Source organism: Meles meles, chromosome 4 (assembly GCF_922984935.1).
Source record: "Meles meles chromosome 4, mMelMel3.1 paternal haplotype, whole genome shotgun sequence".
Taxonomy (NCBI): Eukaryota; Metazoa; Chordata; class Mammalia; order Carnivora; family Mustelidae; genus Meles; species Meles meles.
Window position 1 is genome coordinate 49,498,074 of NC_060069.1, and position 22,858 is coordinate 49,520,931.

General features: G+C 37.7%; 1 protein-coding gene across 3 annotated transcripts in view; it reads right to left on the reverse strand.

The window, feature by feature from the left end:
- LOC123940311 (interleukin 1 receptor accessory protein) overlaps positions 1-22,858 on the reverse strand; it is a 126,487-nt gene that overhangs the window by 71,499 nt on the left and 32,130 nt on the right. For all 3 annotated transcript variants that reach the window (XM_046002993.1, XM_046002992.1, XM_046002995.1), the window contains exon 2: positions 8,641-8,705. In XM_046002993.1, coding sequence (XP_045858949.1) covers positions 8,641-8,704 — 64 coding nt within the window. In that variant the 5' untranslated portion in view covers position 8,705. The remainder of the gene's footprint in view (positions 1-8,640; positions 8,706-22,858) is intronic.

The window sequence follows — 22,858 nt, forward strand, 5'->3', positions numbered from 1 at the left end:
TGAGCCTCAAGCAATATACTGCGACGAGGAACGACGTGTTACGGCTCAGTGTCAAGTGCAAACAACAGCAGATTGTTTCTGCCTTAGACTACATGAATGCAGAGTGCAAAGGGGGATACAGAGTCATACATTCTTGACTGCTGTCTCCTCCTTATTATCGTGAAGGCTGTGTACAGCTCTTTGCTGCCATCGTGTCTGCTATACACTTCCGTCAGAATAAAAGTATTTTGCAAAATATGTGGTTGACAAAACATTATCCCTGAACATGTTGATGGCTCTCATGCCTGGAGGGGACTAGATTTAAGGACATCTCTATAATATTTAAGGCTTCTATTTGTTCTCATCATTTAACACATTAGGAAGGAGAGGAAAAGTGAAAATGTGAAAAAAAAATTTAAAAACCTAGGAAAAAAATGAAACATTCAAAAAGAATACTATCCAATATAAAGTTCAGGGGGGAAGGGAGAGTACTTAAGAGTGGTACTAAAAAATGGACTTTTTTAATAATCTGAAAGAAAGTATATACCTAGATTGTATCAAATCCAGCGAGCCCCTCTGTGGGAAGCCCAAATCTGTATCTCTCTCTCTCTTTGTATCTCTCTTTCTCCTCCTCCTGTCCCTCCTTCTCTCCCTTTCTCCCTCTCTCTCCTTTCTCTCGGTCTTTCTGTCTCTATCTATATGTCTGTATCTATTCTCTCTCTCCCTTCTCTTCCTTTTCTCTCCCCCTCCCTGCTCCTTCTCATCATCATCCTTTACCTTGAGTAGATAGTAAAAGGGATAAAAAGGCATAGATGTAAAAAGTCTTGCATAAGAGAAATTCAGTTTTCCCTAGGGGACCAGACAGATCAAAAAGTCCAAAGCAAATTAGAAAATATGAGGATAAAATTAATGCTTTCTCTCTTAAAAGCAAAAATTAGTTCATCAAGCAACTTTTGGGGGCAGTCTGAACTCCCAAAGGATCTAGAGAATAAAGTTAACACAGGCACATCAATTTAAGCTATTAAGAATAATGTGTTTAAACAGCAAACAAGTCCATGGCAAATGATTAAGGGTTTCTCCCCAAAGTAAAAAAGGACAAACAAAGCTATAGTAAATAATGGCTAATAACGGTTGAGATCCACTTGGGAACAACAATTTGTATATCTGTGTTTGTTTAACAATAATGCAGTCCTATGTTTCAGCTACGGTTGCACTTGTATGCAAGTTTAAGTAATTAGAATATCAAACCTCACAATACAATATTAAGAAAGAATTATATTTACATAGAAAAGCCATTAGGGACTGAAGGATTCACTCTCTGTTCTTTTCCTTTTGAATATCTACATTTATGGTGCAGGACCCACAAGTTCCACTGGGAAGCACAGTTGGCAAATACTTTTCATTTGTTCCCTCTTGCTGACACAGCAAGTCCAAACTTTAAAGGGACCACAATATTCTGTTATATAAGTTACGGGAAAATGCAAACATCAGTACCTTGATGTACATATCAAAGTGCATACTCCTGCCTACTTCAAGGAGCAGTTCAAAAAAATATGAGAGTTATCTCAAAAGGAAACAAAACAAAACAATGGGCTGCTGAACAGAGACTTAAACTATTATTAGTCCAGACTCTACAAACACTGTAGGAAAGTGGTATTTCTTTCTCACTAATGTATAGCTATAACAATGATTCTGACAGCAGAAAGAGAAATAAAATTCATGAAAACACAGTTCAGCCAAGTCTAGATTATTGAGGGTGTGATTATTTGATCTGTTTTCTCTCATCTTCTCAGCCATCTTGTATTGTCATGTTCCTATTGCCTCTAAAAGAGAGCAAGACAAAAGAAGGCAATTCTCTGTATCAGCTTTTATAGATTTCAATAACAGGTACTTGAGGTTATTGACTGAGGTTCCCAGATTATTTGTAAAATGGATCCATTTTCTCTTTGTCCCTCAAAAATAAATAGAGACACTATCCCTTAGTCTCATTTAAAAATGAGACAATCATTGTGTTTTTACCTTGAAAGTGGAGATTTCATATATATATATATATGAAATATATATATTTATGTATGTATATATATTTATATATATTTCATATGTATATATAAAATAACTTTGGGGGGGGAATATATATATATATATATATATATTTTTTAAATATATATAAATATATATATATATTTCCCCCCCCTAAAGTTACTCAGCTAAGGAGAAAAGATATTTTTAAAACAGTGGAATAAAAATGGGTGAGAATTGGCCCAGGACTAAGTCACCGGTCATCAAGACCATGTTCTGGTTTTATAAAGCTCATCCCAATAAGGCGGAAACAAATGTTCTGGGGTGGGGGTGGGGGTGGGGGGAACGTGGAAATGAAGGTGATTTAAACTTGAACGGAGTCTCAAAAACCAGACCAGACACTGTCACCAGTAACCCTATACAAAAAATACATTCCATGCACAAATCCCGGTTTCTCTTAACTAACACAGCCAAGTGAAGGGAGAATCAGGTCATTTTTCTAAACATAGAATTATCACTATGATACAAGAAGCTATTCAGGAGAGTTTATATTTGCAAAGTCAGCATCAGACCCATAAATTGTGCTACTCAAACCTCTTTTCAATCAGGCTACAGAATATTCACTCTTGGGAAGCATAAGTTAACTTAAAAAATAAGCACCTGTGTGTTTCAAGAAAGAAAGAAAGAAAGAGGAATGAAGGAAGGAAGGAAGAGGGATGAAAAGGAAAAGAAAAGAAAAAAGAAAAAGAGTGAAGATATCTGCTCCCAAGAGGCAGCATTTAAAGGACAGTAGGGTGAAATGTTATAATTCCAATGACCTTTAGGTCTAAGAATAAAATTAAACTGTATTCGTCAGACATTCTCAAAATGTTTGGACTAAATTGCATAGAAACGAAGTGTGTTCAGGATGACCAGCCATGGGCAACAGAGACAGGACTGAATGTCACAAGTACATCCAAGAATGGAGTTTTTCAAAAAGCATATTCAAATAATAAGAGGCCACCAGGGCTGGCAACAAATTGAGTCTTAACCAAAGAACCAAAATATAGCATCAGAAATATTACAAGCCCTTATGAAAGTAAAGACAAAAGAAAACAAGAGAAAAGAACTAGCCAACTATATCTGAAATATATTCAACACAAATATCCTCTTTACCTGGAGGGATTCCTGTCTTCCACAAACTGTCCCCAACCTGCCCTCCCAGCTTGGCTTCTAAATACCCTCACGCTATCCCTTAGTCTCACTGCTCTGTTCCATTCCCAAATAAGAGAGGCATTTTCTCCTGGAAAAGAGCAATTGTTCTTGGACTGAGATGTGTTCTCCAGTACCTCCCTATAAGGCCAGTAACATTCTCTGCTCTGTCATGGCATTTTGCTTGGTATTTATTTTCTCTTCTCTCTGTCAGACTTGACTGGAAGATGTTTCCAAAAAGCCTTCCCTTATTTGTCCTGGATTCTGTAATATAAAACTGTCAAACACACGATCTTTAGACTAAAGTAAAATCATTGTAAGACAAACACTTGCCATTAGAAATCACTTAATTAAATAACAGGAAGGGTGTATGTCCACGATATATAATAATGACCAGAATGCTCTTTAATAAAAAAGCAAGAAAGCAAAATTGGCCAGAGCTTTGTTATTGTTGATGGGTTGGTTGGGTTTATAGGTAAGGTCATAGTGACTAATGGGTGATTAAATGACTTCTTGAATGTATTAAATACCCATAAAGTCAAACACTCAGAATGTCAAGCAATGACTTTGATTCTTGGTAAACCAGTGTTTTTACTTATTTATTTGTTTGTTTGTTTTACGTAGTGTTATTCACTCTCAATAAGCCAAGAGTATGTCTACCCTCTGCAAATTCCTCAAAATTAATGGAAATGAAATAATGGGATCTAACAGCTACCAGCAGAACAAAGTCCTAAAAGAAGGCAATGCCATTTAAAGAAAAGAACTCTCTTTTGGAGTTGAGGTAGCCTTCAAAACCTACCTCTATCAGACATGCCCCCATGAGCACTATTATCTTGGGTCACTTCCCTGGTTCTTCTTTTCCTGAACTATAAAATGTGTTTAAGACTTTCTACGCATCCCCCCAACCCCAGCCCCCAGCATCTTCTGTGACATTAGTGATAATGTGTGTGAAATTTAGCCCCGCACTTGGCACACTGTCAACTGTTCGTTGACTTTGAAATTAAAAGCTATATTCAAAGGTCTGTGTGTGTGTGTGCGCACTTGAGAAAGAAAATGCACTGCTCTTTTTTTTTTTTTTTAAGATTTTATTTATTTATTTGACAGAGATCACAAGTAGGAAGAGAGTCAGGCAGAGAGAGAGGAAGGGAAGCAGGCTCCCTGCTGAGCAGAGAGCCCCATGTGGGGCTTGATCCCAGGACCCTGAGACCATGACCTGAGCCAAAGGCAGAGGCTTTAACTCACTGAGGCACACAGGCGCCCCTGCACTGCTCTTTTTAATGTGGTATCTGTAACAAATAATTCTGATGTGGTAATTTTTTTTAATTCACCGTATTATATGTGGTACCATTCTCACCCTCTCCCTGACTTGGAATCACAAGTTGCAAATATTTCTTTCTACGCTAAAGGCAGTTTTAACAGTTCAACTTTCTAACATGCTGCCAATGGAACACACCACAGGAGAAATGTGTGACAAGTTTGCTTTCAGAATTCTTGCAAAACAGAACTTTGAGTTTAGTATTGGAAATATTCAATACCATAACAAGCAAAAATGGGAATATTGAATTTTGAGCTTACATTATAGTGATTTTCCTCCTGAAGGAACCACCTAAGGAGGGGAGTTAGGAAGGAAGATACTTCTTATCTAAAAAGCACAGAAATCTATTACTGAATGGTTCCTTAACAGTTAGCAAAACCTGTGACCTCTTGGATCTTAATCTTAAAAAGAAAAAAAAAAATTGTATGCATCCTAGTGCAGTCCAAGAGGAGTATATTTAGTTAAAAGAGCATGTATCTTGAGAACGGAGGAACTAGTTGAAGTCACAGTTACATTACATATTAGCTGTGTGACTTTGGATAATTCACTTAACTACTCTGATCCTAATTTTCTTTTCCCAAAAATTGGGTTACAATAGCTTGACTACTCTATAGTTTGGGTGTAAGAGTCAAATGACATTGAAAATACAAAATGCAAAGTGCTTTCTCAGCAAAGGAAGTTTTATTATTACCACATAACTACCACATTATAGTTATACTACCACCATTATAATTATCCAAGCTTTAATTCCTTAAAAGTAAATGCTTGTTTTTAAGTATTTGCTTTTATGGACACCTGATAGGGAAATGTTGCTCCCACTTTCCTGAACGACTAATGAAATCATAGCACTGCTACAAGAAAGACTGTGTTCTAGAGTCAGAATTCTGGGCCTTAAAGTCCAGTTCACTGCACTTAAAACACACTGCATAGGGGTGCCTGGGCAGCTCAGTTGGTTGAGTAGCTAACTCTTGATTTGGGCTCAGGTCATAATCTCAGGATCATGAGATCAAGCCCTACATTGGGCTCTGCATTCCATGGGGGAGTCTGTTTGATTTTCTCTCTCTCCCTCTCCTTCTTTTTCTGCTCCCCCACCCCCACCTCTACTCATGTCCATGCTATTTCTCTCTCTCTCAAAAAAAAAATAAATAAATAAACAAAATAAAATATATATATACATATATATAAAATTTTTAAAAATAAATTAAAAAAATGCATGAAACTAAAGTTCTTATGTTCATATGGCCTCTTTTTTAAATGTGGGCCTTCCCTGAAGAGAAGGGTCCATGTAAAAAGGCCCAGAACAACCAGACAAAACTCCTACTAATATCATATGCATGTACATTGTTTTAGAGTTTTCTGGTTATTTCTTCTTTGTTCTTCACATCAGTCTGTGATTCCATTAATATGGGTACCTGAAGCCCAGGAAGAACCTCATGAAAGGCCAAAAAGTCTGCCAACATCTACATCATTGTAAGAAGTGATACCTTGATGCACGAGAGGTTCATTCATTCCTTCAAAATACGCAATGGTCCCTTCTGTCCCCTAGTGCCCAGAGTTAGTCGTCCCTTTTATTTTTGTCAACAACACTTCCTTTTTGTTCCTCTTCCTCCAACTAGGAAGTGCATCACTGACACAGACACAATATACCTTTTCATAAGGAAGGCAAATGAGTATGTGCCAGATGGGCTGAGGGGATTACAACATGTTTCCTGCTCCCATGGTGACTCAATGGGACTGGTATGAGAACTTATCTTATTCAAGAAGTCAGTTTCCCTGGCAGAATTATGAGTCACAGTTCCTGGGTAGAAAGCTCACTTTCCAATAGCATTTGGGGTGGGGGTAGGGAACCTCCTTGGATGGATTACAGTAAAGGTCATTCAGAAAGGCAACACTGCCAGGACTGCTGGAGAGATATCAGCGCCCAGAAACTTCTGGGATGTCACTCATATCTCAACAAGAATAACATGATCACCTCTCCCTTTTCCTTCTAGGTAAGGCAGGACATAAAACTACATTGATGAATTACTGGCATGAATCCAAACAAGTCCCATTATAAATTGGCCAATTTTGGCAAAGGGAAAGTGAAAAGACTTTTTTCCATCCATTTATAATGTGTGTGTGTGTGTGTGTGTGTGTGTGTGTGTGTCCATCTATTTATAATATATAGATAGAGAGAGTGCATATCTACTATGTGTCTATGTGCCAATCATTATTCCAAGTATTTGGATAAAAAACAAAGAGGCTAAGTTCCTGTCCTTAGACCATTTATAAGCAATGAAATAGGGATGAAAGGAGAAAGGGAAGGAGGGAAAAAGAGGAAAAGAAGGGAAAGGAGGAGGATGGGAAGGAAAAGAACAGAAAGAAGGAAAAGCAGAGGAGGAGGAGATAAGAGAAAGTTAACATGGTGTCGAGAAATGATGAGTTGAGTCAAGAAGGAAACTACAGGTAGATACAGAGAGGTGTGATTGAGAGGGCTATTTTAGCTAAAGTGGTTAAGTAAGGCCTCTGTAAGCAGATAATATTCGAGCACTGAGCTAAATCAAATAAGAACTAATAATAATCAGGGGTTATATTTAACATATTTAAAAATCAGGACATCACCACCACTGACCAGTCAAATGGGATACTCAATCAAGCAGGGCAGACACTGGTTTAAATAGCCAGGAGCTCTGTATGTGTACTAGTACTAGTGTACCCCAGCTGAATATCAGCCAGATTAGGAAATATGCTTTCCATGTGAAAAGGGTCAACAAGGTTGGAATTTATCTCCACTTCTCTCAGCTTTGAGCTGTATTCTGTCCTAGTTATACACCTTTTAGTCTTATTTTTGGTTTCTATTAAATGCTTTAAGTGGTATAGAAAACTGAAACACATACCCAGAAAAGATAATCAGGATGAGAAGGGCTCCAATCCATACCATGTGAAGAACGATTGAAGAAATATATTGGAAAACAATGTCATGGCTATGTGATCATTATTTTAACATTTCTGAAGACCTCTCACACAGAAGAGGAATTAAAGTTATGATATTTAAAGTATTGTCTGTGGTCTTCAGGGGAATTATACATGAGAAGCTTTTTCAAATGAAGATATCTAGGTTCCTGAACTAAAATTAGAGAACCACTGGACTGAGTATCCTCTATGAAATTCAAGGAGTTGAACCAGGGAAATGTGGAAATGACAGAAATAGATTTCAATTATATATACTAAAAACTTTCTAAGAACTTGGTCAGTCCAAAGACATATGGACTGCAATGAGATGATCACTAGTTAGAGTTACCACAGACTGGTCCTGAGCAGTAATTCTGGAGATGAGAGGAGCTCTGAAAAGATGAATTTTCAAATCCCTTGTGACTCTGATTTCATATGATCCAGACCCAATGACTGAGCTTGGTAATTCAAACTCAAGCTTTGGTTGGTTTCTCTTAAGGAGCAACATCCAAAGGGGCGGCGGGGATGAACCTAACTATAGGTCCTTTTTCTCCTAGATTGTAGCAGTACGACAAGAAATCATCGTTATTCATTTGTTCTTAAAAGGTCTTAATAGGGGGCGCCTGGGTGGCTCAGTGGGTTAAGCCTCTGCCTTCAGCTCAGGTCATGATCTCAGGGTCCTGGGATCGAGCCCCGCATCGGGCTCTCTGCTCGGCAGGGAGCCTGCTTCCCCCTCTCTCTCTACCTGCCTCTCTATCTACTTGTGATCTCTCTCTATATATCAAATAAATAAAATCTTTAAAAAAAAAAAAAAAAGGTCTTAATAGACTATTCACCTCAATGCCTCTGCCACCACTGGCTGAAGTTTGGAAGACAGAGTCATACTACCATCACTGTCATTTCTTTTCCCATTAGACCTGAGGTAAAGGGAGAGAAGCCGGATTCTAGTTTGTTTGGATGTGAAGGTGATGGAAAATTCCTATATTTATACAAACCAGACCACTGCCCTAAGTACATTTTGTCCTCTGAAGACTAGAGGTATCATCACCAAAATTGATGATTATGTCACATCTATGATTCTGTGGTAGCACAGAAGACAATGGATATAAACCTTATGTAGTCTTAACACATTTTTCAGAAACAGTTAACACATTACCCTATAGATAATTCATATTTTAATAGATTTTCAAAAGTTATTCGCTTACCTGAGGCATCACTTTGCAGGATCCCATAGAAGTAGAGACTCATCACACACCACAGAAGTCCCATCCTGTCAACATAAATACAAAGTTAAGGGAGAGTACTTTACCACTCTCTAGAGCTTAAGTAATAATTACTGCATACACAAGCTAAGGATGGATGAGGAATTGTTCTAGCATGTTTACAATATTAACTAATTTAATTGCAGGAACCAACCAATAAGATTTTTTTTAACACCCATACTACAGATAAGGAAACTGAGACAAGTTTAAATAACATAACCAACATCTTTTGCCTAGAAAGTGGGAGAATAATGATTAAGCTTCAGTACTCTGGCTCCAGATTAAGCTCCACTCTGGCTCATTTAACTACAACTGCCTACTTAAGAAAAATATTCCTCTTGACTTTTTTCACCAGGAGTCACATTTCTGGCAGATAAATTTGATCTTCTTCCCTTCCTTAGCATTCTTGTGGTCTGTTCCCAGCTGTTAATATTTTATGATCCAGACACTTGTCCTTCTTAGTCATGACTAGAAGGTCTAGAAATCCTGGATGCAGACTTGGTCTATAGTCCACCACACTTGAAATTTAGAGTAAAGGGGAAGTTCTAAACCTCACTCTCTGTTGTGCCCGCTCTCCTCCTCTCCCTGGAAGAGCCAAATGATGAGGCTGGAGTCCAGTTTTTGTGACCATCAGCCTTTCTACTGATAACCAGCTAGAACAGCCAAGTAGCAAGAACTCTGCCCTTACATTTGGTTGTGTGGTCTCTAATACAGAAGACCTAGAGATTTAACAACTCTGTGAAATATTTATTTCCCTACTGTCCTAGACATATCTTCCCCCTGATAAAATCTTGATAGGGTAATAAATACTGAAACCTCGATATTACTGAAAAATTCCATATTCAAGACTGTTGCTATTTTGAACAGAGCAGTCACATAAGAGTGCTTACAGATGTCTTGGTCACTTGTGCTGATCACATCTCTAGTATGTGCCAGAGATGAGACGGATACCCCCCCGGCCAACATAACCCAATGGCACAAGTTTCACTACTAAAGGAACTCACCATCCTGAAAAGGCCAAAGAGGTATTTGATAAATAGGGTGGCCAGATAATAGCACTTACAAGGAGACAGCTGTAAGAGGGTGCCACTGAAACAAAAGGTATAAACTGATACAGCCTAAACAATCCAGAGTGTATGATCACTTTAAAGGACAATGCACATTTCCAACAGCGGTCACCTCTCTTGACCACACATCACCACAAATCTCTAGTTCATACTGTACTTCCTTCTTTAGCATGACTGTTCAAAAGTGACAAGAGAATTTATTATATCCTAAACAGCCATTTTTAATCCCAGAGATTAAAGGTTTCTTTCTTACCACCACCCTTCTCTTCCAATTCTTACACCGTTAACTTAAGGAACTCTTCCGTCAGCCATTCATTTGTTCAATGAAACATGTGTGAGGCGCTTTCTGTTTACATGTCTCCTTGATACAATTGCAGGGGCCTCTGGTGAGCAAGATGTTAAGTCTCCGCTAAAGGCAATTCTCCCCAGGAGAGGAGATAAACTATTTCATCATCATCAACTATGAAGAAGACACACGCGGGACCACTACAAGACATGCAAAGATTTCTCAGACAGAAGGTAGAGCAGTAAGCCCTAGAAGAGACTCAAAATGGGTACCAAAATAATGACGATACAAACTAAACAGTGATAAACACAGAGAGGAACAGAAAAGTGTCACTGAAGATCAGCGAGAGAGATTATTCCATCCAAAGCAATGAAAGAAGACTAAGGACAAGAAGTAGCTTCTGGCTGAGCAAGAACTGAATTGAAACAGAAGGAAAGGGGCGCCTGGGTGGCTCAGTGGGTTAAGCCGCTGCCTTCGGCTCGGGTCATGATCTCAGGGTCCTGGGACTGAGTCCCGCATCGGGCTCTAAGCTCAGCAGGGAGCCTGCTTCCTCCTCTCTCTCTGCCTGCCTCTCTGCCTGCTTGTGATCTCTGTCTGTCAAATGAATAAATAAAAATCTTAAAAAAAAAAAAAAAGAAAAAGAAACAGAAGGAAAGTGGGGAAAAGAAACTCCGTGGGGAATAATGTTCAGAGATAGGCAAAGCACGGAACATAAAAAGGAAACAGTCCGTAGATAATTCAGTTTGGCTCAAGCACAAGGTCTTAGTAAAAGAACTACAGAAGACTTTGTTGGAAGGCAGGGAGTATTGGGATCAGAATATGGCAAGGCCCCGGATAGCAAAGGACTTGGGATTTAATTTAAACAGAAAATAGGGAACCACTGAAGGCTTCTGATTAGGAGACTGATGTGAGCATCGAATTGTGCTTGCTGGAGATCATTTCTTCTGGGCATGTGTTGGATGGACTGTGACTATATTCTGTCTTAAAATCATTTTGTCTCCTGAGCTTGTCATCAAAATAATTGTTTAATTCCTAGCTCCGTGTCATCTATAATCTTGATCAGCATGCCACCTATGTCCTCATCCAACTCATTAATAAAAGTAATTAATAATTCCGCATTAATCCATTGTCAGTGGGAAACAACTAGATATTTCATTGCAGATTCAGGGCACAGTAACTTCAGTTCCAATACTCAGCTATGCTAAAGCACTCTACCTCCTAAATTGCTTTCGGTTATGAAAACAAAACAAAACAAAACTCACACCTCTAGATTTTCCCAATTTGCCTATTTATAAGCTGCTGAATTCCTAGGGCAACACTTAGAAGACATTCTAATTAGTGTGATTGAGGGCCTTAATTGATATTCCCCTGAGTAACTGGATTATGTCAGAGACAGCAAGGAGTCAGGTCATCAAGGTAAAGCCAATCTAAAGATAACCTGTGTGCAAACACAAATCCAGGGTCAGTCCTGTCCTGCGATGAATTAGAATGAAGGAGACTGAGAAGGAAATGTGATTGTGCAGGCGGGTTTTGACAGACTTAAGGTACCAAGGTTAGTGGGAGGAGGATGGCTGGTTCATTTAACATCGTCTTGCATTCTCCCTCAGAATTTTATTATTGTGACTAGTCATACATTTTTGGTTCTTGTTTTTTGGGGAGAGACAGTGCTGGATATTTTCAGAGATGGAGAAGCTGTCAGAAAGCAAAGCAACCTGCCTAATAACACACGATTTCTCATGGTCTGAATTACAACTTAGCTTTAGATTATTGCCATGGTGTTTAAAAGACTCTGCCCTTGCTTCAGATGATTGCAACTTACAAAAATAAATTCCCAGTCGGCCTTTTCCCCGGTACCTATTTTACCTACTATATAATCATTTTCATAGTCCCCTCTTAGATCTGAGTATTTCTCTCATATTCAATTTCATTGTTTCCTGATACATCAACGCGGATGTCTATACTACCTGGCAAAGAGTTTCAAATATACACTCATTTCTACATAACCCACGACAATATTAATGATGACTGTTAATGTGTGGTCACCACTTTATCAGTAACTCCTGGTTATGAATCATTCTGTTTCCTGCATTCTCTAGGTTTAATAAGCTGTAGAATCTCCTTACCTCTGCATCAGCTCTGACCAGTGATTCTCTCATCTCACCCAGTCCACAGGTGACAGGCTGAAACTAGGTCTGCTGCCCCAAGGCTGGAATTACCTATGAATCACATTTGCCTTCCTTCTGCACATTTCTCCAGGACACAGGGCTGGATTTCTCCCTCAGTTTCCTGATTCCACACATAGCCCATACCCTGATCCCAGTCACTCTCTGAAGCCCACCAACCTAGCTGGGGCTTTGAACTTCAACCTGGTGCTTTTCAGCACTCTTACAAAAGCCTGAATTTGTCCCCTGAAATTTGTAAGGTCTTCCCAAGCTGGATAAGCCTCCTGTTACCACAATGCTCTTATCACCTGCTTCATTCCTGGTGGACGGATGTCCTTTGCTATGATCTGTCCACTGAAAACCTGGTCATTAACACCAAGCCACAAACCCTAGATGGTCATCTCCATGCCAAGTCAGCCCTGCAGCCAAATTCCCTTCTTGAGTCCTGACCCATACAGGTCCTAATTTACTGATAAAGTCAGTAACTGTATCTAACTTACTTCTCTAACTTACTAATAAAGTTTGAGCAGATCTTGTATGTATGCTCACCTAATATGACAAACAAGGTTCTAAAAGGCATAGGACAAGTTATTAATCATCTTATTTTACAGAAAAGGAGAGATGGCATTTATTAAGAAATCAAAGTTATTTTCACCATCAATCTTTTATCCAGTGTTTGAACCATAAATGGACCCTTGTGAAGAATACTTCAGAAAAGAATATTTATCAGTAATCAAAAGTGTCAGCTAAGTGACATGGAAGACTCTAATTCTGATTAAAATAATAATCATAAGCATAATCCACTCTTTTTCTCTCAATGAATGCAGCTATAAACCTGGGTAGAATGGATAAAACAATTATATGAGGACTCCAAAATTAAATAATAGAATATTCTTTTCAAGTACATATAGGACATTCACCAAGATCAGCTATGTCATGTACCGTAAATCAAACCTTAACAAGTTTAAAATAATTGAACATATATTCTTTAACTGTAGAATTAAACTAGAAATAAATAAAAGAAGAATAACAGGATAATATTCAAACACCTAGAAATTAAGGAATTCACAGCTGACCCTTGAACAACATAGGATTAGGGGTGTCAACTATTCACACAGTTAAAAATCCATGCATAACTTTTAGTTTCCCCAAAACTTAACTACTAATAGCTTACTTTTAACTGGAAGCCTTACCAATAACATAAAAAGTCAATTAATGTATATTTTGTATATGTATTATATAGTATATTCTCACAATAAAGTAAGCTAGAGAAAAGAAAATGTTGAGAAAGTCATAAGGAAGACAAAATATATTTACATTACCATAGTACATTTATTGAAAAAAAATTTGTGTATAAGTGTATCTGCACAATTCAAACCTAGGCTGTTCAAGGACCAATTGTGTGTCTAAATAATTGATGGGTTAAAACAGACAACTATTAGAAAATATTTTAAACTGAACAAAAATGAAAATACAACATACCAAATGTGTGGGATGCAGTTAAAGTAGTGCTTAAAGGATAATTTGTAGTATTAGAAGGTTTATATTAGAAAAGAAGAAAAATTCCAAGTCAATAATCTAATCTTCTACCTTAAGAACCTAGAATAAGAAGAGAAAAATATAACAAGCAAGCAAAATGAAGGAAATAATGAAGAGTAGAGATCAAAAATTTTAAAAGAGGAAAAAAAGAAGCGAAAAGTTAGTTCTTTGAAATAAACAACGACAAAAACTGCTAAAACTAAAACTCTAGCCAGGTGAACCAAGAAGGGGAAAAAAAGATACATATCACTAATATCAGAAATGAAAGAGGGTACATCACTACTGATCGTATGGGCATTAAGATGGTAATAAGAGAATACTAAATTATCTGGGCACATAAACTACACAATTTAGATGAAATGTACCAATATCTCAAAACCCACAAACTATCAAAGCTCCAAAATGAAAAGAACAATCTTATTGGTCTATAATTATTTTCAAAGATTAAATTTGCAGCTAGAAACCTTACAAAAAAGAAATTTCCAAGCTCCAGATGATCTCACTGGTGAATTCTATCAAACATTTAGAAAATAAGTAACATCAATTCTACATAATCTCTTTCAGAAAATTAAAGACTAAACAGCTATCAATTCATTCTATGATACACAACATTACTCTGATTCTAAACTCTGCCACAGATAGCATAAGAAAATAACTGTATAGATATCCCCAAACCAAACAGAGTTTATCCCAGATATGCAAGTCTGGATTCAGTATTTGAAAAACCTAAAGAAACCAAAACCACATGATTATATCAATTGATCCAAGAAGAACATTTGGCAAAATTCAGTATCCATTCATGATATAAGCCTTACCAAACTAAGAGTAGAAGGGAACCTCCTCAAGCCAATAAAGAGTATCTACAAAAAACCTACATCTAATATCACATCTAATGTTGAAAACTGAATACTTTTCCACTCAGATTAGGAGCAAAGCAAGGATGTTCATTCATATTATTATTCAACATCATACTGGAAGTCTTTACTAATACAACAAGGCTATTCACAGATGATGCAATTTCCAACATAGAAAATCCCAAAGAACCTATCACAAAAAAAGAACTAAATAAATAAAGTCACAGCATACATAGTCAACACAGAAAAATTAAATATATTACTATATACTAGCAATAACAATGGAAAAAAAACTTTTTAAAATACTCATCACAATAAGTAAAAAAGAAATGCTAGGTAAGAGTCTAACCAACATGTGGGAGGTCTGTATGCTGAAATACACAAAATGTTAATAAATAAATTTAAAATGACTTAAATAAATAGAAATATGTGGTTGGCAAAATGGCCCCATGCCCTAAATTCCTGCAACCTGTTTTGTTACCTACTTAGCTAGAGAACTATGCAAATATAATTAAGGTTATGGACCTCAAAATATGAAGATTATACTGAATAATCCACATGGGCTTAATCTGATCACATCAACCCCTAGAAGCAAATAAATTTCTCTGGTTAAAGTGAGAGAGATGCAATGGATAGATAAATCAAAGAAATGTGAGGCAAGAAAAGAACCCAAAAGTCTTTTGATGTTAAAGATAAATGTAGCAACCTGTCAAGGAATGCCCGTGATATTCAGGAGCTGAAAGACACCTTCAGCTGACAGCCTGATAGCCAGTAAGAGAAAAGGTACCTATGGCCTACAACATAGGGGATAAAATGCTCCCAGTAACCTGAGGACGTGCTGAAAGAGGAAACCTCTTACACTGTCAACGGGAATACAAACAGGTGCAGCCACTGCGGAAAATAGTATTGAGGTTCCTCAAGAAGTTAAAAATTGAGCTACCTTACTGTCCTGCAGTCTCACTACAAGGTACTTAACCAAAAAATATTAAAATGCTATTAAAAAAAAAATGCTATTCAAAGGGCTATATGCACCCCAGTGTTTCCAGCAGTATTATTTACAATAGCCAATTCCAGAAATAGCTCAAGTGTCCGTTGATTGATGAATGTGATAAATGGATAAAGAAGATGTGGGATATTACATACGTGTGTGTGTGTATATATATATATATACACACACATATATATATATATATATATATATATATTTAGTCATAAAAAGAATGAAATCTGGCCATTTGCAACAACATGGATAGAGCTAGATAGTATTATGTTGAGCGAAATAATTCAGTCAGAGAAAGGCAAATATACTATATGATTTCACTAATATGTGGAGTTTAAGAAACAAAGTAAATGAGCAAAGGGAAGAAAAAGAGAGAGAGAAACTAAGAAACAGACTCAACTATAGAGAACAAACTGGTGGTTACCAAAAGGGAGGTGGGTAGAGAAACGGGTTAAGTAGGTTATGGGGATTAAGGCGCACACTTGTGGTCATGAGCACTGGGTGTTGTATGGAATTGTTGACACTAGATTGTACACCTGAAACTAATATTGCACCGTATGTTAACTAACTGGAATTTAAATAAAAACTTCAAAAAAAAAAAATTCTGCCCAGCTTTGGAACTGTATTCTTCTCCAGAGCCTCCAGAAAGGAACACGGCCTTGCAGACACTTTAGTTTTGACTTTGTAAAATTTAACCTTCTAATTTTAACCTTGTAAGACCCAGGCAGAGAACATTTTATCTGAACTTCTGGCTCACAGAAACTGTGATATGATAAATGAATGTTGTTTTAAGTCACTAAGTTTCTGACTATTTATTAGAGTGGTAACTGAAAATAATGCAGGAGGCATACCATATTCATAGATTGAAAGACTCCACATAGAAAAGATGTCAATTCTCTCCCCAAATTATTGACAGACTTAGTTAAATTCCAGGAAAAAATCTTAGCAAGATTTATTTATAGATATAGACGAGCTGATTTTAAAACTTATATGGAAAGAGAAATACCTTCAGTATAGAAGAACATTTTGAAAAAGAATAATAAAACTGTAGGAATCACACTATAAACAATCCAACTTTTTTCTAAATTGAAGTATAGTTGACAGAATATTATATTAGTTTCAGGTATACAATGTGGTGATGTGACAATTATATATATTACCAATTGTTTGCCATGCTAAGTGTAGTTACCATCTGTCACCACACAAAGTTACTAAAATATTGACTATATTCCTTATACTGTACTTTTCAGCCCCGTGACTTATTTATTTTATAACTAGAAGTTTGTGCCTCTTAATCACCTTCACCTATTTCACTCACTCCCCCATTCCCTCTTGTAACCACTAGTTTGTTCTCTGTATTTATAAATCTATTTCTGTTTTTTGTTTGTATTTTAGATTCCAAATATAAGAGAACTCAGATGGTATCTGCCTTTTTTTGTCTGACTTACATCACTTAGCATAATATCCCCTCCGTCCATCCAAGCTGTCATGAATGGTAAAATTTCATTCTGTCTATGGGTGTGCGTACAAACTCCACCTCTTCTTTACCCAACTAAGCAACCCAATTTTAAAATGTCAAAGTCTTTTTTTTTTTTTCCAAGATTATTTATTTATTTATCTGACACAGAGAGAGAGAGCACAGGAGGGGTAGTGACAGGCAGAGGGGGAGAAAGAGAAGCAGGCTTCTTGCTGAGCAAAGACCCTGACACGGGGCTAGACCCCAGGACTCTGGGACCATGACCTGAGACAAAGTCAGATCCCTAACTGACTGGGCCACCCACGCACCCCTAAAATGTCAAAAGTCTTAAAGAGACATTTTACTGAAAAGGATATTTAGAAGGCAAATTAACACAGGAAAGGATGTTTAACATCATTAGCTATAGGGGAAATGAAAATCTAAAAACAAAATTAGATATCACTACACACTTTTCAGAATCACTAAAGTAAGAAATACCGGCAATGCTGAGTGCTGAAGAGAATACAGAGCTGCTGAAACCATCCTGCTGGGACTACAAAATGGCACAGCTTCTCTGGAAAACAACCTGGCTGCTTCTTAGAAAGTTAAACATACACTTGTCATAGGATCCCACTCCTGGGTATTCACCCAGGAGAACTGGAAACTTATGTTCACACAAAAACCTATAGATGAATGTTTACTGCAACTCTGTTATTAATTGTCAAAAACAGGAAATAAGTCCAATGTCCTTCAACAGGCAAATGGATAAATTCTTGTACATCTGAAAAACAGACTACTGTTCAGTCATACAAAAGAAGAAGCTGTCCATAACAACAACTTGGAAGAATCTCAAAGGCATTATGTTAAGGGAAAAACGCCAGTCTCAATGGATTACCAACTGTCTAATTCCGTTTAAAAGACATTCCTGGGGTGCCTGGGTGGCTCAGTGGGTTGAGCCTCTGCCTTCAGCCCAGATCCTAGGGTCTTGGGATCAAGTCCCCTGTGGGGCTCTCTGCTCAGCAGGAAGCCTGCTTCCCCTTCTCTCTCTGCTTGCCTCTCTGCCTACTCATGAACTCTGTCAAATAAATAAATAAAATCTTAAAAAAAGGAAAAAAATTAAAATAAAATAAAAGACATTCCCCAAAAGACAAAACTAGAATGAGCGAGAACAGATCAGGGGTTAGAGGTAGTGAGTGGGCAGGTGTTAACTGTGAAGTCATAGCAAAAAAGTATCCTTTGGGGGATAGAAGAGTTCCATACCCTGATTGGGTCAGTGATTAAATGAGTCTATACATGAGTTATTATTCATAAAGCTATGCTTTTAAAAAAAAAGTCAATTTTATTGTATGTTAATTAAAAAAATTTTTAAGTGGCATGAGTCTTCCTTTTTAAAAGCTCCACAAATGATTTGTGAACCCTTTTAGACAGTTTAAATAAATGAAAGCTGTTTTAACCTAAATATGGTTTCTATTTTCAACATTTACTTTGAAAATAACACTGTCCTGTTGTTAAGTACGGAATGTTCCAGAAAAGTCCAGGAGTAGAGGCACACAGAAAGATCAATGAAATGTCCCAACTTTCAGCATATGAAGCCAGTGTTGCTAACCTTGATACAACAGCAAAGTCAAGGTTCGCTCCAGAAAACATTAGCATGCTTCTCTTAGATATGGCCTTTCCCTTTGTTTCTAAATAGCTTCAAAGTGTTTGGAACTCTGAGAGGACATATATAATATACCACCTGCCATCTTTAGAAGCTTGGAATAGATTGGGAACAGATTGATTTCCTTTTGTTCTTAAATATTTTGAATAGCAACATGTTCTGTGAGGTGAGGGAAGAAATAGGATCAAGTTTCATCCTTCAGAAGAGAGAACTAGAACTAGGTTTTCAGTGAGAGGAAGGTGAGAGAAATCTTGAGAAGAGCATTACACCTGGAGTTCATGTTTGCCTGTTTGATCTTGAACAGCCTGAGAGAGGAGGAAGGAAAGATTCACAACCACCACTTAAGAGTTATAAACTGGTTACTGCCTTGATGACTAATTTAAGACTGACATGTTAGGTGTTAATGGATACGTCTTAATGGGGACAAGAAAAGTATTCCATTGTACCCTTTTCCTAGAGGGTGGACAATTTGATGGTTAAGTATTCTGTACTTAGAGAGATTGAGGTACGAATTTTGTATGGTAGGAGTGACAGAAACTAACACCCACCTTATTAGTTTTTTGGGAGGAATAAACTTGGTAATTAGCCGTCCAGGCATATAAGAAAGCACTCAGCAAATGCCCTTATTAAATATTACTAGCTCTTATTAAATCAGATAACAAATGTGGAAAAGTTGAGAAAATGCGGACCAATAGGCTAATGTGAGCTACCATATATTATTTACAAAGAAGAGTCCGAGTTACTTGGTTCAAGTTGACCATTGACCATTGGGCAAAATTTGCCATGTCCTACCCTTTGCATGTACCAGGTCCAAATTTCGTGCCCTATTCCCTAGATATTTCAGAGAAGACAATCTTCTGACTGAAAGCAGCTTTAAATCCAGCCTCTGTAACTTAAGGAAAAGCCAAGATTATTATGATACCCTCTATAAAGTGTCCAGGAGGTTTTCCTTCTCTAGTCTTAAAATACCCCACTTTTTTTCAATGGAGGTAAAAGCCTCTGCCATGACTATAGCATGAGGTGGTCCCAGAGAACAAATGATGTGACACATAGACAGAGGTTTTGTAATTAGATGGGGTTATACTAATATAATGTGCTATGTGTTGGTTTTTGTTATGAAATTACAGCTATTAATTATTATTTAATTCAAAACAGAACCTCGATTGCCTTGGGCATACTGACAGAGAGGGGTGAGAATAAGTCTTCCAAGATCTGATAATATCCTATTTTGTAGTTAGGTGATGGCTATATAATGATGAGTTTATAACAATTCACCAATCTGTACACTTAGAATTTATGTATTTTACTATTAATATGTTATGCTTCTTTAAAATATTATAGAAAAACTTTTGCTTGACTGAAGTTAAAGTGTGGTTTAATAACAGGGAGAGAGGGGCAGCTGGGTGTCAGAGTCAGTTAGGCATATGACTCTTGGTTAAGCATCTGACTCTTGGTTTCAGCTGAGGTAATAATCTCAAGTTACGATATAAGGTCAGCACAGGGTCGTGATCTCACGGTAGTGAGATCGAGCCCCACGCTGGACTCTGTGCTCAGCTCAGAGTCTGCTCATAGTCTCAAGATTCTCTCTGCCCCCCACCTTCTCTCTCTTTCAAATAAATAAATAAATCTTTTTAAAAATAAAAAAAAATTAAAAAACAGGGAGAGTTTAGAGAAAAGTACAGAGTAACACTATAAAATTTCAAATCAAGAAAGTAGTTTAAAATCCAGCACAGAATATGATGGAGAATCATTTCAGGGTGTTTTAAGGTTGGAGGGTAGGAATATTTATGAGGAATATACTTAAGACTCTTTCAATTCACTCAACAAATATTTATCAAGCTCTGGACACAGTCTGAAGGCAGATGAGGGAAGGAAAACGCCCCTCTCCTCCTGGAGCTTACAGTCCTGAAACATAGAAACACCTAGAACCTAGAGAACAGTGCTATACCAGAGACATTTCACAGCATGTGAGAAGGAGGAACCAGCTCCTGGGAAAATATGATGCCATCTGAAGTTCAAGTAGGGAATTAGGTGAAATTATAAGCATCGCAGACACAAAACAATCATATCACCTTTTAGGCTCAGATCCAGTAACCTCCAGGTTAGGGAATTCATCACCTTTCCCAGCACAGAGCAGCTTCTTTGCCATCTAAGGTTTTCAACCCTTAATTTTTTTTTAAGATTTTATTTATTTATTTGACAGACAGAGATTACAAGAAGGCAGAGAGGCAGGCAGAGAGAGAGGAGGAAGCAGGCTTCCTGCCAAGCAGAGAGCCTGATGCGGTGCTCGATCCCAGGACCCTGGGATCATGACCTGAGCCTAAGACAGAGGCTTTAACCCACTGAGCCACCCAGGCGCCCAACCCTTTATTTTATATAAGAAGACTGCCACCAATAACCTGTAATTCAAAGGGATGGTCTGGAGATCAGGATGCTGTCTGAGAGAAGGACAGAAAGAGAGAAAGACAACATCTACACAGTGTTAGAGAAGCCACAGGTAACAAAACTGTGGCCAAGTTTCCATTGATTTCTCCATAAAGACTATATGCTCTAGCTTCTGCATCTACAGAATCAAATTTTGTTCAGATCAAGATTTACCGAGCTCCTATTTCATAGACTTTAATAGAAACTGTGTGGCATAGAGAAACAAACATACAGTTCTTATAATCATGGATCTAACAATTTGGGATCAAAGTCCAGATTTACAAGCACTAAATAAAAAGAGAAAAATAGAGACAAGAACGGGTATATGGTCATGTGTAATACAATCACACCAAATACATGAGGAAAACTACCAAACTATCATATCCCATAGCGAGCCTTCTGCCAAAGGACCACAGGGCCAAATAATTTTGAAAAGTGACATGTCACAAAGCTCTTTCTTGGAGATTCACATATACATTAGCATTTTAAAGGCTCTGGTCATCTGCCAAGTAAATATTTTGGTTGACTTGTTTCAATGCAGCATTAACCGAAGTTATTTGACCATGAACCCCTTTTTTATGCATTATATCTCTTAGGGTTCCATTGGAAATACCTCTACAGATAGTAAAAAAAATCTAATCAGGGAAGGGGGAGCCCAAACCGTAATTCCCAGATCAATCCTCAATCCATCAGATCCAGATGCTTCTTAAAGTCGCCCAATTTGGGACTAAACTGGCCACCAGGGAAAGGAAGGGAATCCAAACTTCCCCACAGCTGCTTCTTCACTCTGCAGACTTTCCTGGTAATCTTTCATCATGTCGCTGGCTAAAAGTAAACTACACCTTTCTAAAAACTCTAAACAGGTATCTGTACTTCTTGTAGAGCCTTGAGAAATTTCTATACCAATCTGTTTTATTTAGGTTTTTCTTTTCATCTCTCGTTTGGACCAGGACTCCAAGTTTATGTTCACAGTCCAATGCTGTTACAAAATATACATGTATACATGCATAGGGAAACTTCTGGTAAGTAGAAAGAATATCCCCGAGGACACAAGCAACCTCTGTTCTAGTTTGCTGTTGGTCACTCTTTAACTGTGTGCCCCTTGGATAATTTACTGTGGACTCTGGTATCCTTATTGATAAGATAGGATTATAAATATTTACTTCATAGGCTGCTGTAAGGATCAAATTAGACACTATTTATGGAAAAGCTTCATAAGAGGGACATGAGATGCAAATAGGAGATGCTGATGCTTTTATTTTACACTGAATTCACGTGCAAATTCGATTCTTCAGGGAGGCTCAAGGCCACCCAGAAGATGTGCTCTAGACAGATGTCACTGTGAGTCCTGTGGCTCTCCTCAAGACCCATTGCCTAAAAAGTGAACTTGCCTTCAGAAATTAGAATGGGTCTCAGCCACCCTTGGTCTTAAAAACACAGTCAGCTGTCCTTTCTTTCTTTCTTTCTTTTTTTTAAATATTTTATTTATTTATTTGACAGACGGAAATCACAAGTAGACAAGAGAGGCAGGCAAGGAGAGAGAGGAGGAAGCAGGCTCCCCGCTGAGCAGAGAGTCCGAGGGGGTCAGTCCCAGGACCCTGGGATCATGACCTGAGCTGAAGGCATTGGCTTAACCCACTGAGCCACCCAGGTACCCCTCAGCTGTCCTTTCACAAGAGGACATCTCCGTGTCATCTCTGCTTCTGTCAGAAA